The sequence below is a fragment of the Orbicella faveolata genome, unplaced genomic scaffold (genome assembly GCF_042242905.1).
Source record: "Orbicella faveolata isolate gen_17 unplaced genomic scaffold, um_ofav_v1 contig_24, whole genome shotgun sequence".
In the NCBI taxonomy this organism is placed as follows: Eukaryota; Metazoa; Cnidaria; class Anthozoa; order Scleractinia; family Merulinidae; genus Orbicella; species Orbicella faveolata.
Genome location: NW_028301552.1, coordinates 14,839,087 through 14,855,337, shown reverse-complemented (window position 1 = coordinate 14,855,337; position 16,251 = coordinate 14,839,087). Strand labels below are relative to the sequence as shown.

General features: G+C 39.6%; 1 protein-coding gene and 1 pseudogene across 1 annotated transcript; both read right to left on the bottom strand.

Annotated features, from left to right (window-relative positions):
* Window positions 1–604: 604 nt before the first annotated feature.
* LOC110046026 (uncharacterized) lies at window positions 605–1,549 on the bottom strand (the record flags this gene model as incomplete). The annotated part of the gene is made up of 1 exon (XM_089292305.1): window positions 605–1,549. A coding segment is annotated over one exon (834 nt), but the record flags the coding sequence as incomplete, so codon positions are not given.
* Window positions 1,550–5,163: 3,614 nt separating this feature from the next.
* Window positions 5,164–7,660, bottom strand: LOC149110543 (uncharacterized; annotated as a pseudogene).
* Between the last annotated feature and the right edge of the window lie 8,591 nt (window positions 7,661–16,251).

Here is a 16,251-nt window from a genome sequence, read left to right as displayed (position 1 = left end):
GATCAATATCTTTTCCTTTTGTCGTAGTTTTAGACCTGGGTGAATTTTAAATAGAAAAAGCAATATTTTGCCACGAGATGGTAGTTTGCAGCTATTTGGTGCAGAAGTCTCTCTTGGGAATAAGCTATGAGAGGATAAATCTGAAATTCACGCTATGATATTCTAAAATTTACTCAGCCCCAAATAATTGTTTTGTAAAATTAACATTCTTTTTTTGCTGACACCCATCTTTCTTTTCTTAAAAAGGCGTCAATTGCTTTCACGCACTCCTCTTTCCACACCCTTTCCTGTAACTTTGCTGGGACATCAGGATATTGCTCAAAAATGATTTCTTTAATTGCCCCAAGTTTATCTTGGTCAAGTGGTTGTAGGCTTGACCCACTACTATTAGAGCGCCCAGAGCAATTTCTGCCCTTTCGCTCTTCCGGAATGAACATCTCCAACAGGAGATCTTTTGCTAAATTACCCTTACTGCTGCTTAGCAGTACCGCCCTCTGTTTAAGGGTGGGTGTTATATAGCTAGAAAATATGGGCTCCTTTTGTTCACCATTATCCACTAGTGGTGCAGTTATTACAGTAGTGTGATCTGTTTGTCTATCGACAGTTTTTATTTTTTTTTACTCCCAGGTAGTCCACAATAAGATCTACCTTGGTTTCAATGTCTGTTATTTTGTCGTAAAGTTTCTGAAGTGTCACATTTTCTGTTGGAGGATTGTTATATGACTGTCCAGTCCAGTTGGTTACCAGTTTGTAAAGTACATGTATCTGTCTCGTCTCGTGGTGTCACTGGTAAAGTGAATGTGTTTGTCACGGGTACTGTGGTGTTGAGTAGTGGATTCAAAATGCTGAATGGGTCAGTTGTGGATTGTGTTGTAGTGTCAGTGGATGTGTTTGTCAGGGGTACTGTGATGTTGAGCAGTAGGTTGAATGCGTCAGTTGTGGATTGTGTTGTTGTGTCAGTATATGTGTTTGTCAGGGGTACTGTGGTGTTGAGCAGTGAGTTGAATGCAGCAGTTGTGGATTGTGTTGTTGTATCAATATATGTGTTTGTCAGGGGTACTGTGATGTTGAGCAGTGGGTTGATTTTCTCAGTTGAGAATTGCTTTGTGTCAGTATATGTGTTTGTCAGGGGTACTGTGGTGTTGAGCAGTGAACTGAATGCAGCAGTTGTGGATTGTGTTGTAGTGTCGGTGGATGTGTTTGTCAGGGGTACTGTGTTGTTGTGCAGTGGGTTGAATGACTCTGTTGGGAACTGTGTTGTTGTGCCAGTATATGTGTTTGTCAGGGGTACTGTGATGTTGAGCAGTGGGTTAAATGCATCAGTGGTGGATTGTTTTGTAGTGTCAGTGGATGTGTTCGCTGGTGGTGGTGTGACTGTACATTTGTCCCCTTCTTTCTGCTGACAGAAAAGTTGCAATTGCTTTTGCACATATAGGTTTTCTTCAATGCTCAGATTTGTGTATTGGCAAGGTGCCCCACTTTCAAGGATTTTTGCTTTCTGAAAGGAAATAAAGTAATTCAGCAAGTATGAAAGAATGGTTACTCTTAAATTTCAGTAAAGGTGGATTATGGTCACTGTCTAATAGTTAGAATTTCACATATTCTGTCTTCAAAAATTAACAGGATTAGAAAATGTTCAATAAATTGTACCACTACAATTGATCACTTCAAGGTCATTATATCCTCAAAGAGCATTTGGCCTACATCATGTGCACCAATGGTTATCACGTTTAATATAGATGGGACCCTGCGCGCACTCTGACTGGTTGAAATCCTATGTTTTATCAGAGTATTATACACAGCTTAGACTTCTTTATGTGTTAAATAATGCTTGTGGCTTATCTCACAGATTTTAGATCATGTGATCTCCAGAGCATTTTTATAGGGCATAGTTGACTTCTTTGTACATTGATGAGTTCTATAAGAACTTGAGAATTTTTAAGAACACCAGAGAAATGAATAGAGAAAGACTCAACCGCACCTTTTGCTTCTCAGTGCACTTTGATGTTCTTGAAAATTTCATGCATGCTTATGTAACTCAACAGTGCTCTCGGGTTCATTGGATTGCCTTGTATGAAATTAGACTTTCTGTTGATTGCACAAGTCATTTTGAAATGTGAAATTTTAAGAATATGTTGTTTATCATGAAAAATATCAATAGCAATTCATATTGGTTTTAGAGCTCGTTTTCCTTAAGCTTGCATGTTTGGCACATTAAATTTTCATTCTCAGTGTCACTGCTCAAATTATATGCTATTGCGGTGCCTAGAGAGTGGCAGGTCTCTTAAAACAGATAAGGGCACTGTTAAGTTCATTGAAAGGTGATTAAAAAGATACCATCTTTCTTCTGACTCCTCTTTAATTTAGAGCACTGCAAACCAGCAAGGGGTATTTTGATATTTACCTATTGTCTTGGGTTTAAGGTGGCTGATTACACTCTCTAGCTCTTTCCAGAAGTCATTCTTTGACGGGTCAATTCTACAACTCTTAACTAAGGGATGTGTTTTAAACTTTGCGAAAAGTTTTGTCCTATCATGCTTATCACAATTCAATACCAGTGAGCCGCTTTCCAGTTGTAAGCCCTGGAGCTAAAGTTAGGGGTGCTTTTAATAGGCGGTATTGTACTCTCAAAATCGCATTTAGTTTTGTATTAAAATGTACTTTTTTACTGCATACTGTTTAATTAAACTTGTAATGAGTATCAAATAATTCACAAATGTAGGGTTTCAAGCATGCAGCAATGACACAGCAATGTCCTTAAACAATTTACAAAGCATTAGACGTTTTCAAGGTTACACGACCGTGTCTGAGGTATGAATCGTAAAAGGGAAACAAAACTAAACTTAAACATTTGCAGTTGTGACTGTAATCGTCTTTACTTATCGCTCTTTGCGTGTTCATTGTTTTTCTTTTTTAAGACACTTGTTCATCAATAGACTGATTTCGATATATTAAAATTCAGCCTAAAACAATAGACCTCAATACGAGGCTCTGGGGAATAAATACAAAGTTTGTGGGGTTTATTTCCCAAAGCCTCGTGCTGAGGTCTATTGTCTTAGGCTGAATTTTAATATATCGCAATTGGTCTATTAAAGAACTCTTCAAGTTTGGTTTGCCTCATATTTTTTACTTGCAACCTTGAAAACGCATACTCCATCGCTGAAAGAGAGGAGAGGAATTCTCTCTCTCTCTCATTCGCCTGAACCGTCCAACGTAATAATAAAATCTCTTACTGCCTTGACAGCTTCAGTAGCTTGCACAAGAGTCAGGGGCATAGGTTCAATCACTGATATGTCATCATCAGAGTCGGACTCGTCCCCTTGAGAGCTAGCATGCGCAACTGGTTGGACTGCCTCCAAAGCCTCCCTTAATTCTCTGTGGTAACATCTTGGTCTAGAGATGCAAACTGGCTGAATGACACATCTGCCAGCGAGGGATACTGCTGGACTACCCTTCTCCATAAACTAGATTCTCCACCTTCTTCTACACTCTCCTCGTCTGAGTCAAATTGACTGTCAACCACCACGCCTGGAAATCCAGCCTTTCTCCAGCAGTTTTGGATAGTGTCAGGGCTCAGGTTGTCCCACGCTTCGGCTAGCATAAAAATAGCATCCTTAAGATCTATTGCTTTGATGGGCTGATCCTCATCCAAATACTGCAGCATTCTTCGAATCATTGCCTGGCAGTAGTAGACCTTCAGTAGTAGAACATTTTCGAAATTATCAGCTCTGTGTCTATTTCAACTTAAGTGTCACTGTCAGTAAGGACCAGGCAGGGTCCACGGATCGAGGTCAGCCGATTCCCTCCAAACTTTCAGCATTTTTCCTCTATCAGATAAGATAACGACCGGTGGTATTTTTAGTAAAATAAAATAAATTTCATAGAATTTAGACCACCCCCTAGTTTTTGGTGCTATTTTGGCCACATGAGACAGGAAATTTGGGTAAACTTCCATGAATGATTTTATGTTTTTCACATTAGCCTTATTCATTTATACAAACTGTACATACTTCCCAGCCTATAAACAGCTCATGTCTCCAATATAAACGAATTTGATTAAAAATAACTTACTTTGGAGTGGTTCCAAATATCATCACTTAGAGGCTATCGTAAATAAGAATTTTGGCAATTTTCAAAGCTGGTTTTCTCTAAAGTGCAGCAGTTTATTTCCAGATCAAAACTAGTTTTTATTAGTCTGTCTTAAAGTCTTTACAAATACGCAAACTCTCATTTGGCAAGTTAAAATCCTGTTGCGTGAGCTTTCTCGCGACTTTAACCTAATTTCCTAATTTGCATAATTGTAGTTTTTCTGGGAAAAATTTCCTCTTGATTTACGACATGTTAGAGGCGTTTATTGGCTTTTTTACTATAACGAAGAGAAAAATATAACGTTTTCAGATAAGTGGTTATACTTCAACCACATATTTTGTCATTTGGTGGGTCAAAATCCCCTCCCGTAAGCTTTCTTCAAATTTGACTAATTTGTATGTTGTCGATTTTTCCCCGGAAAGCTTCGCGTATTTGTGGATATTACATACAAGCGATGATGACCCTACACCTAATGAAACAAATTTTCTTTAAGTTCTTGTTTTTGAAACTATTGTTGTTTTGATCTTGCAGACGTTGACAGTCCACAACGAACATGACAGTTCGCGAATCGAATTCTGTCATTTTAATAACCACAGACACGCAAATTAGTATGCCAGACAGACTCAAGATTGTGTCTTGTAAGTTAGTGAACAGTTTTGGAGACCACCAGAGTTATTTTTTCACCACATGTGATGGAAGGCAAACAAGTTGCTGAAATGACAGTCAATCCGGTGGAAGAGTAAATGTAATTCGAACATTAAGTAACATGGCTGTTCAAATTAGTGAGTCGAAACTTAATACACTGTTACGTAATAGATTCCTGGCTGGGAAAGTGACAAAACGTTACTAAAGCTGATCAATCCGTGTTTATTGCTGCTGAAATATTCCTCCTATTTCTTTAAACGCAGCTTTTTTGTCGATGAAGAAAACCCGGATTAGTTTTATCCATGATAGCATTTAAGCATGGCAAAGGACAGCTGGCGTTTAGCAATACGTAAAAATCCTTGCAGTTTTCATTTTACTGTGTTTACCATAGCATTCATTCCATTTTCAGTCTTATATTGTTTACAATTTTACGAGTATTTATAAACCCTGTTATGTAAGGGTCCCTGCACCTATCTAAAAGGCCCCAATAGAGAAGATGGGTGTAGAAGCAAAGAGATCCTCCCTACTAAAACCATGTGACGTTATTTTTGAAAACATGCGCAACTCTCAGAAAATTTTTCAATGGCCTTGAAGAAAGTCTTTCTTCTTGACAGCGGTCCACTTGTCGTCAAGTGTAGCTGATTGCAGATTTCTTTCAGAATTGCCAGTTTGAGTGAGTCAAGGTTCTTGTTCTTTACAAGTTTGCAGATATTGCTAACACCCACGATTGGATGGCTTGGTTTGCCCATATCATCCATCACCAAACTTCTAAGGGTGTCAAGGACCATTTCCGACTCTGCGGCCTTGATGTCTTCCTCAGGGATTTCTTTCGCATCAATACCCCTATGATGCAGTGCCGCTGTCTGACGTGAAAACAGGCTGCTGATTTGCTGCGCAGTCCTCCACTCTTCGGGCTTAAACGTGAGCTCTCCGTCTTCATTTCTGAGGGTCTTCATCTCCCTCGCTACCTACACAGGATCGGCCTTGTTTCCAGTTCTTGCACCCTCTTCAAATTTCTTCATCAAGAAGGCCTTGACGTTATCAGTCATTCTGGTGGGTCGTTTTGTTATCTTCAGAGCCCACCTCAGGGGTCTAGGGTCATATCCTCTGACAGCGCTGCCACTATCCTCACCTTGCAATGAGGTTGATGGCACATCCGGAGCAAACGTCACCCCTGTCGTAATTCCTGCCCATTTCCTCCTAACACGGACATACATGGACTCACAGTCCACCTCAAGATGGTGCTTGCCCGTGTCCATATGGTTGTCTGCCTCTGCTTGGGTCTTGAACGTGAGGACGCATCCAGTCTCTTGGCAAGAGTAGATTTCGGACTGGTGCCTGACGCTCTCACCCACACTTCCCCTGTGTGTAGCTTGACCAAATGGCTTTATCACCCTTAGCCCAGTATCTCCTTGTGGTGTAACTCCAAGACCACTATAGGGGATGAGGCGTCCAGGGCCAATGTCGCACGCTTTCCACACACGGATGCCACACTCCTCATACTGGAAATTGTTAAACACGCTAATACCTGGTATCTTGCCATCTTTGTTTCTCTCTCTGGTCGTGTCCACCTTGACGACCGCTGCTCTGCACCCATGGGATTCTAGTGCTGTTTTCATATTCTCAGCAGTGACGACGTCGTGCCTCTCGTTAACCCAGCGCTTTATTGTGCCTTCATAGCAGCAGTCTTCCTATCGCAGATGTCCTTACCAGCCTGTGGCTCTGAGAAATCATATCGCACTGGCCTGACACCGGTTCTCACCCCCACTTCTCTATGACTTAGCAACAGATGCCCATTGTGGTAACATCCAGCGTTATCTGATTGGAGGTAGGCTGTTGTCACAACTGGATACTCCTGTTTGACTTTGTGCAGCAATTCCTCTATGATTGAAAGAATGGCAAAGCTATTTTGGGAGCAGTTGTTGAAAATGTGTACAAAACACTCGACTTCATGCTTGCTCTCCACTGTTGCTCTAGTGATTACTGTGCTGATATGCCAGCTTTTTCCCCTCTTGCCAAAAAAATCACTCATCTGTTCTCTGTATTGCACAGGCACAAACTTCATTGCCCAGTCCATTATGACAAGACACGAGTTCTCGTCTAACTTCTGGAGGATATGTTGCTTGGCTTCGTCCTGGTTACTTGACCGTAGCAAGTGAGCCTTCCAAGCCTGTATATTGCGCACACACTCTGTGTACTCAAACCTCAGCCTAACCCTCACCTCTTCTGTCATATCCGCTTCGTCTTGCATCTCTGCCACCTCTCTCAGTACTCCTTCCAGACTCTCACAGCGCTCACATTTGTAGCAGTGCTGGTGATCACATTCGCTCCTAAACTCCCATGCACTACTGTCATTTAGTGCGTGGACCGTGCAGTGATCACCACAATGTTCACCTCGTCCGATACGTGTCTTGAAATCATTCTTCAAGTACCTTTTTCCATCCTTTAGTAATTTCTGAGTGGCAATCACGCTGGTGCCCTGATCTGCTAAGCCCTCCAACATCAAAAATACCTGGTCAAATGCCTCTGTACCCTCTGCAGTGGTGTTGTCAAGTCCCTGAAGGGATTTCTGCATAGAGGCCGAACACACCTCAATCATTCGGTAGAGAGAACGTTGGCTCACTGACTCGAACTCTTGTTCTTTACAATAGTCTAAATATTGTCTGATGATGCGTGAAGGGATGACAGTCCTAATGACCGCTGGTATGATAATCTTCTCTCCCGAGTCAAGCTTGAGAGTTTTTGTCCCGCACGCCACGTCCTGGACAAATTCCTGTCTGGAGATATATTCAATGAAATGATCCACCTTTTTGTGCTCAATTCTTGTACGGAAACTAGGAATTTCGGGGAGTGGTTGGCCTTTTCCGGCTTCTGTTGCATGCTGGCAAGCTTGATCAATGCGCCATTTGGAGAGCCCAGGGATCATCTCTTGAAGCTCAGCTCATTACAGGGCTGTACCGGCCACCTAAGATGCTGTGGACAGCTTTGTTTAATTTCTGCCGTTTGCTGTTTTGTTCCTCCATCTCGTCAACCCATATGCTAATCTCTTCTTCTGGTATCGAGGCTTGGGACGAATGGGACTGCGAAGAGACTGTTTCTGACCCCTCACCAGTGCTTGAGACCTCTGCACACACCGTGGCTGGCATTGTGCTCTCCTCACAAACAGTAATGACAGAGAAAGTGGCGGAATCAGACTCCTCGATATCGTCTCCAATCCCCAAGGTGTCTGAGTAAGGATCCTGAAGCGTAATAAAATGGATTAGCAAATTATGAACAAGATTATTAGCAATTCCACAAAGATCTCCTATACATGTAACTGTGGAAGCTCTATATGTGTTTCCTAGCCGATGTCAAAGGGCGCCCTCGCATTTTTGTTCTCGTTGGTACCTTCAAGCACTGGTCATTAATTAAGAGCGGTTGAATCTTAGATAGGACTGGGACCAAGTTGCCATTCAGAAACTGTTCTCGACGTGTGATGGGAAAACTCGGATAAACCGCTATCTTTATAACTAGGTCCAAAGCCTCTCGGAAATTGACCATGCCTAAACGATTCAAAATGGACACCCATTGAAGAAAAGACAGGAAAACCAACAAAGATACCTTTTATTCATGTTGCCAGTCGTTATAGATATCGGGGCACCTGTGGGGCTCATCAAAAAATCCTCTGATTACTAAGCTGTGAATAGGCAATGTGTAGTAGCTTACCTGTGCTCCAGACATGAAACAGCGAGCCTTACGGGATTTGTAGTGTGCTCCGCGGCAGTTGGAACACACAGCTGTCAATAAAAATGATGATGATAAATAGATTAACAGTACTGACCACAATCACCAACACGATCACCATCAATGTGAGTCACCCTTACCGTCACCGTAACCATCGTCATCGTACCCAGCTTAACTAAGGATGGCTGCCCAGTCTTATTAGCCCATTAAGGTTATTTCGGGCTGCCATGTACTCTTTTTATTTTAACTTAGTGTTGTTCATTTAATTTCTAGCTGAGTGCAAATAAAGTTGTTGTTGTTGTCAATCTGGTTTGTGCACTTACGGAACACCAAATTGAAGTGCTGTAATTTCCTTTCATGACAGCCAAAGGAAGGAAGGCGAGTGAAATAATGGGCGGTGGGCGTCCCTTGCAGCCCCACCCACCTTCCCATTCCCTCAAGGCCCCCTCCTGGTTCCCCTCCCCATTCTCTCCCATTTGAAGTCATTTTGCAGGCAGGGTGCCTGATTAGCAAATTAACACTTCAGTCCACCTCGAAGCACTACCATAACGCCCCACTCCCTCCCTCCCTTTTTTTCCGAAAAAGTTATAAGGATATGAGACAATATAACAGAATCGAGCAATGCCTTTGTTTATTTACAAGAGTCGACTAAAAGCTAAAAGCTCATTCAAGCACAAAAGCAATGGCATGGGATTACGTCTGGCTTCCTTCCCTTGGCATATTCCAATAAAAATAAAAATTTATGTATTGACCATATGAACAAGCACAAAGTAAAATACGCACCTTCGAAATAAAGTTTTCGTTTGTATTTACCAGTCAAGCCCACCCCGCAATTCTGAGGATTATGGCTGCGGTCTGGCTGCACTCAGTTTGTACTTACCCGAGCCGATGGGAACTGTGGCATGGTGAAATTGGTAAATTTCTTCCGACAAGGTGGCGTTTACGCGGTGCGGTTTCATCATAGTTTTCCGCGGTCCTCGATGACTTGGATACGAGCATGTGTTGCTCTTTCTGCCAGCCCAGTCTGTAGTTAATTTTTTTTATGTCTCGGGCATATTGTCAGTGATATTTTCTCGTTTTCAGTTGCAACAAAGTATCCAGCTCTATTCAGGATCAGGTCAACCTCATTTATGTTTTCGTCTCCGGTTCTCTGTTGCCTTGAGCTCACTCCCAGGCTTAGTAGATGTGCAGTAATGTCTAACTTACATGCCAACAGGGGTACAATCTGCGACCCCGTGCCCTCCAAACTACAGGCAGAATCAGGAGAACTGAACGAGCAAGTCAAAGTAACATTCATATTGCAAACAGCAACATCAGCTGAATTGGATCAGTGTAAAGAATCGACTACAACTGTCTGTAGATGATAAGATATGGAATGGAAAATTATCCTTCCTGACGGTGTACTTCTACCAAAAATCAGAACTGCTCAATATTTCAAAGAGTTTGACAAAATGCTCCGGTGCAGTATACTATGCAAAGCCATTGTACTAATCTGAAAAAGTAATGTGTTGCTCTTAGCCATAAATACCTGGAATGCATCGCAAATTAGTCAAGCGTGAAATATTTCCCGGAAAAACTACAATTATGCAAATTAAGAAATTAGGTTAAAGTCGTGAGAAAGCTCATGCAACAGGATTTTAATTTGCCAAAAGACCTTAGGACAGACTAATAAAACATACTTTTGATCTGGAAATAAACTGCCGCACTTTAGAGAAAACCAGCTTTGAAAATTGCCAAAATTCTTCTTACTCACAATAGCCACGAAGTGATGATATTTGGAAGCGCTCCAAAGTAAGTTATTTTTAGCCAAATTCGTTTATATTGGAGACATGGGCTGTTTATAGGCTGGGAAATATGTACAGTTCGTATAAATGAATAAGGCTAATGCGAAGTACGTAAAATCATTCGTGGAAGTTTACCCAAATTTCCAGTCTCACGTGACCAAAATACCACCAAAAACTAGGGGGGTGGTCTAAATTCTATGAAATTTATTTTATTTTACTAAAAATACCACCGGTCGTTATCTTAATGCTGAGAGTTTGGAGGGAATCGGCCGACCTCGATCCGTGGACCCTGCCTGGTCCCTGGTGACAATGACACTTAACATTGGTCAAGTCATGTGGTGCATGCTAAAATATACGTCTAACCCGTAAATTGAAATTTGACGAGGGATGGTCAAATATTTACATTTTTGACGTACTTTGAAAAGTTCTCGTGTCGCTCACAATCATTTGCCCAAAGAAATTTTTACAGGAATCTGTAGATCATCCTTCTGCAATTCAACCACCAGAAGCTTAATCCATTTTCGCATCATGAAAGCTGTCTTTTTCGAAATATCTTCCCATGTGATATAATACCATTCCAGAGGGGTTTGTTTATTTTCCAGACAGCTATTTACACAAAATCGCGATCTTGCTTAAAAGGTGCATGTTTTTTAATATCTTTAAGAGCAAAGTGACCATATTATACACACAGAAAGAATAAAAATACAGCCATTGTTTGTCTTAATTTGAAGACAAGATATCACAAATAATAAAATTCTTGCCGAAGTACTTTTAAGTGAATGAAATACATGTCTTCGAAATTTAATTATTTTGTGCCCAAAAAGACAACGCAACATTCCCTAAAACCAACCCAGTACACATTTAAACATTGCACAAAAATATTCGAGTGTTTTAAAGACGGAAGAATGATGTGGTTTTGCATGCGAGGCTCTCAAACTTGTTTCATAAAATGGTGCGTCAAATGACGATTTTAACGGAATTTGGTAATTTGCATATTTCTTTGAAATAAAAGGATATTTTGCCAAAAAACTATCCAGAGGTTTTTGTCATGCCCTAGCCTATCTACCATAAGAATATGAGCGAAATCGAATTTGTGACCCTTGCTGCGAAATTAAGAATTTGTCTGATTTTTACAGGCAGGCATTCCTAAATTCAATTTTTATTTAAATTGTAACTGTGTACTGATACTGTAATATTGTTATATCGGGGAAGATTTTACACTCGGTCCGCTCAATTCACATCGTCATATCGGGAATATCGTTCAAAGATCGTTCTATCGGGGTTCTGTCCGATACATTTTACTGTAACTTTTGCTGGGACATAGCATATTCATTGTTATATCGGGGATATCGTTATATCGAGGATCGTTATATTGGGGTTGCACTGTACCTTGCAGGTGTGTTTCATTTTAGATTGGAAGACGGAAACTTAACAATACCTGGTACATTGACTGTACCTCAGTTGCCTGCATGCAGCCATGCAATTGAAATAAGCTATACAGACTATAATTAATTGTTGAAATACGATATACAGTTTGCAAGAATTTGCACTCTGAATGACAGGCACATACGTGCATACATACACACACACACACACACACACATACATACATAATTTATTTGATAAAGCAGGTTGGAGATCAAAACTGGCAAGATGCTAAGTCCTGATGTGGACCTGCACTATCTACAATTATAAATTAATAAAATCCTAGGTAATACATAATCCTACGTAATTAAGTCAATGGCTGAATAATAATCTGCAGAGAAATGAAACTTTGATATCTGTGATTCTCATTTTTTCTCTGTTCGTGAACTGTGCCTGAGACACCACCCTCCCTTCCCTGTACGATCCTCTCTTAAAGGGCTATCTAGGTCAAGCTGTTTTAGGTAATTTTGTTTAATTTTGTTAATTATGAGCTCTAAACGTCAAATTGGCAGAACAAGAGTCTTTTTTTAATTTCATTTGCAAAATCACGGCCACATAACAACTGAGAATGATTTTCCATCTGTGTAAATGACATTTTGACATAAACTGATATAAATTTGAAAAAAGGTGTCCGACGTTTTTCAAATTTACCCAAATGCAATCCAGTTTAATCCTCTTCAGTTTTGTCCATCCATATCCCTTCTTGGCTTTCCTGTGTTTTGTTTGAGTTCTTCCATAGTTTTGAGCCGTTTTTGTGATATTTTAGTTAATTCTATTTGATCAGTGCTGAAATTGTCTAAAATTGTATGACCTAGCCCCTTTAAATACAGGCAATATGGTAAGTAAATGTATCATGTGCCTTCCTTTGCTTGCCCTTGAAAGATAGGCAGGGATGTGGAGGGCAATTAAGCATTGCAGGCTATATTGCTGCCATCTCTGTGATTGGACACATGTGACAGTAAATTTGATTGTTAACTGTATAATGTTTTGCTTGACAAATTTGAGACTGAATTTATCTTTTCACCACCAATCAATTTCCATCTATGTTAGTGTAACATGTATGTTTAACTCACCATCTAATATTTCACTACTGGCTGCTGAAAAGGTTAGAAATAGTAAAAACTGATTAGTAATTGGAGTTACTGTATGATGTGAACCAAGAAAAAAAATAACTATACTGGGAAGGCAAAATGACAACAGGCAATTTACATTGACCATTTTGTTAGCAACTCACCAGTTTCCCTTCAACTGACTGGAAAAAAGAAGAAAAACGGCTGAATTTATTCAAAGATTACCACGATAACTCCACAATTGAACAAAATCAATGTTACAGTTTTTTGCTTTTCACTTATTTTAAATTTTTTTTTCTGTTACCAAATTAATTAAATCCTTTCAAGCAATGGAAGGTAACTTAGCATCTTCTAATCTTAAGAATGTAGTACAGAATATCGTAAGAATAGAAAAATCAATGCATATAAGTAACTCACAAGCCTTACTTATTCCATTAATTAGCTAGTTTATATAAGCTTACTTTACTTGAGGCTTATAAACTGACATTAAATAAAATTATATTTTTCCCTCGTCAAAAGACTATGCCTTTCACTCCTCAAATTAAATTTTTTGACCCCATGACAAGTGTCCAATTCAAACAAATCTTGAAATGAAAGAATTTGTCAAATATCTTAGAAATGATTGACTTTAGTCTCTCAATGAAGAATCACATTGACTTCATCTGTCATAGAATTAGTAAATCAGTTGGAATTATTGCTAAACTAGGACATTTATACATGTATATCCCATGTTGTCTCTTACTTTAATATATTACTCCCTATTTAAACTATGGTATTATGTGCATGGGGTTACTGCTCACAAACATATTTAAAACGATTGCTATTCTTACAAAAATGTGTATTGGGCTTGTTGCAGCCGCATTTAATTCTTTGTTATTTTTTTCCGTTTGTGCGTGCATTCTTTCGTGATCATCGCATTCTTTTCGTTTATCTCGCTTTCACGTTATCAATATTCTGTTAGGTTTTTTCGCATAATTTTGTTTTGTTTCAGTTCCCTTTTGTATGCGTCTGTCTAGTTTATTTATGCATTTTCATCGCGACGCTACTGCCATCTCGTTTTATTTACCACCCTGCCATTTTCCTTTTACGTGTTCCTTAGCTTCCTAGTCATACAACGTTTGTAAGTATCGTCTACCTTCGGCTCGTTATTTCTGTTTCTTTTATTGTATTTGTCTATAACATGTAATTTATTTTGTTTGTAGCAACCGCTCCCTTTTCATCGCTTTCTTCGCACTTGTGAAATTGCACATTTCGTCTTATCGATTAAAGCCAAGTAGCGTGTTGAACGTTGACTACAATAGGGCTTAATTCTCTTTCAAAAAAAGAAAACATTCAATTCCCTTAAATCCATTTGCCTTTCAATGCCACTCTTATTTTCTAACATTTGTCCTTCTCAATGTATTATATTCATATGCATAAAGCCCCAGTGAGCCTCGTGAATCAATTTCTAATTAACAAATAAAGAAGCCTCGACTGTGCTCTGTTCTGTTGTAAAGCACGCAGGAAGCGGTAGAGCACGAAAGAAGTGTAACGGATAACACGAGATGTAGTCAAATGTTTTTCCCTACTTGTTGAGTGGTCTACCGCTTCCTAAGCACTTTACAACAGAACAGAGCACAGTCGAGGCTTCTTTATTTGTTTTATGATAAAGAATCTGATAATTTCCCCACGCATTTGGCTGAATTTTCAAACCAAACTTTATTTTCCAAACAAATGAAAGTGGCGTCAGCCGTGCAGTGTTCTCTGATAAAGCACGCTAAAATAAGCCAATCACTATCCTTGATAGAATTGTTCAAATAATTTGGTTGGCTAACGAAGCGACAGCTGTCAATCACAAACTGGACTTCAGCTAAGCTTTCAGTTTCGAGTAGTTTGAGCGGCTTTCGAGAGAAGAACGATGCCTTCGAAGTTCACTTTTGAGTTAACTTTTAAGTACGGATCTAAAGGCAGGTGAAGGTTTATAGTCCAGAGGAATCCCGCCGTATTGTGGCCCATGAAAACGTGCACTTTTCCAGTGGAAATTACGAAAGGCGGAGCTCAAAGCTTGCAGATGAAAATGCAAAATGCCGAGTTGAATTTGAAAGGAGCTGCAGTTATTTACAGCTTGTAGCTGCATGCAGCAAGATTGCCGGAACTAGCGTAAAAGTTAGAAAGACTAAACAGCTCTCACTGGTTCTACTCCGAGCACAGAAGAAAATATCAGAGCAAGCTTTACACTGACCCTTCGTCGGTTAACTTGGCTGAGATAACCGGAGAACAAGCGTTACTTCACTGCATGTAAGTGTTGTTTGAGCTGTTGAGCATTTTTACAAAAATAAAGCTTCTCATCATATACAGAGACAGTTCAGTTGTTGTTTTCTGTCATTGTTTTACTTAAGTATAATTTCTGCCTTTGTAACAAATATAATGTCTTTTATTGAAGCACTGTTTAGGTTGAGAATTTGTTTATTTCACTACGTGTTTTGTCGGCGGAAGTCTAGCAAAATTTGTTATTTTAGTGCAGTTTTAACACTACTGTTGCTAACAATAGTCTCTCAGAGCCATATTTACTACAGACATATAGCTTGTTTCCATTGCGTTTGTCTGAATCACAGGGGATGTTTAATTTGGGGCAAATTTGTCAAAAAAAATTTGAAAGCCAACTTACCGTCATCAACCCATGCTCTGTTCTCTGATAAAGCTTGCTCTTTCAGCCAATCAGAGTGCATGTTGGAAACTTTATTATAAAAACCAGTACAATACATAACTATAACACCAGATCATCCACGAATGAGTGCTCTGTACAATTTCTCAGAATTGAGAAGATGACAAAATCCTTCACAAGAATTGGTGTCTCAGTCTGGAATTCCATCCCATATTCAGTGGAATTACTAAGGAAATCTAAATTCCAAAATAATATAAAGGAGCTACTCCTTTATGTGTTACAATGTGAAGAGATGGCTGTATTTTAATAATTGTACCCTTGTACCTTTTGTAATTTTGCTGTAATTTATTATTACTTAGCTGTCCATTACTTTTGTACATTCTTTCCTGTTTAATTTTAACTGTGGCCCCCATCTCGATTAGTTCTGGAACTAGTTAGTACTTGACAATAATAGTTTCTACCATTAATTATTCAACAATGGGCTTTGCAAACCATAATAAATAGTGCATTTTAAAAATATATTTTGAGAAAACCATGAAGTTAAGAGGTAACTTACAGTGCACTAGCCATCCCCCGGCTGCAGACATTACAATAGGCACCTTAACATAGCAGGGCGGGACGAGCTAGGACGGCTACCGGAAGTAAATTTACTTAACCGGGCATGCGCACGAGAACTCTCGACTCATCTCTCTGCCGTCTTTGTCTCATCGTGGACGCCATTTCGCCTGACTAGCCATTGTATCGAAAACATGAGTATTTTGCTCTTGTTTTGCCCCGGCAAATGTTCCAATCGACCTTATTTTCAGTTATATTGATAAAAATGTTTATAAGGTTCACATTTTTCGTGATTGTAGTGTAGAATACTATGTTG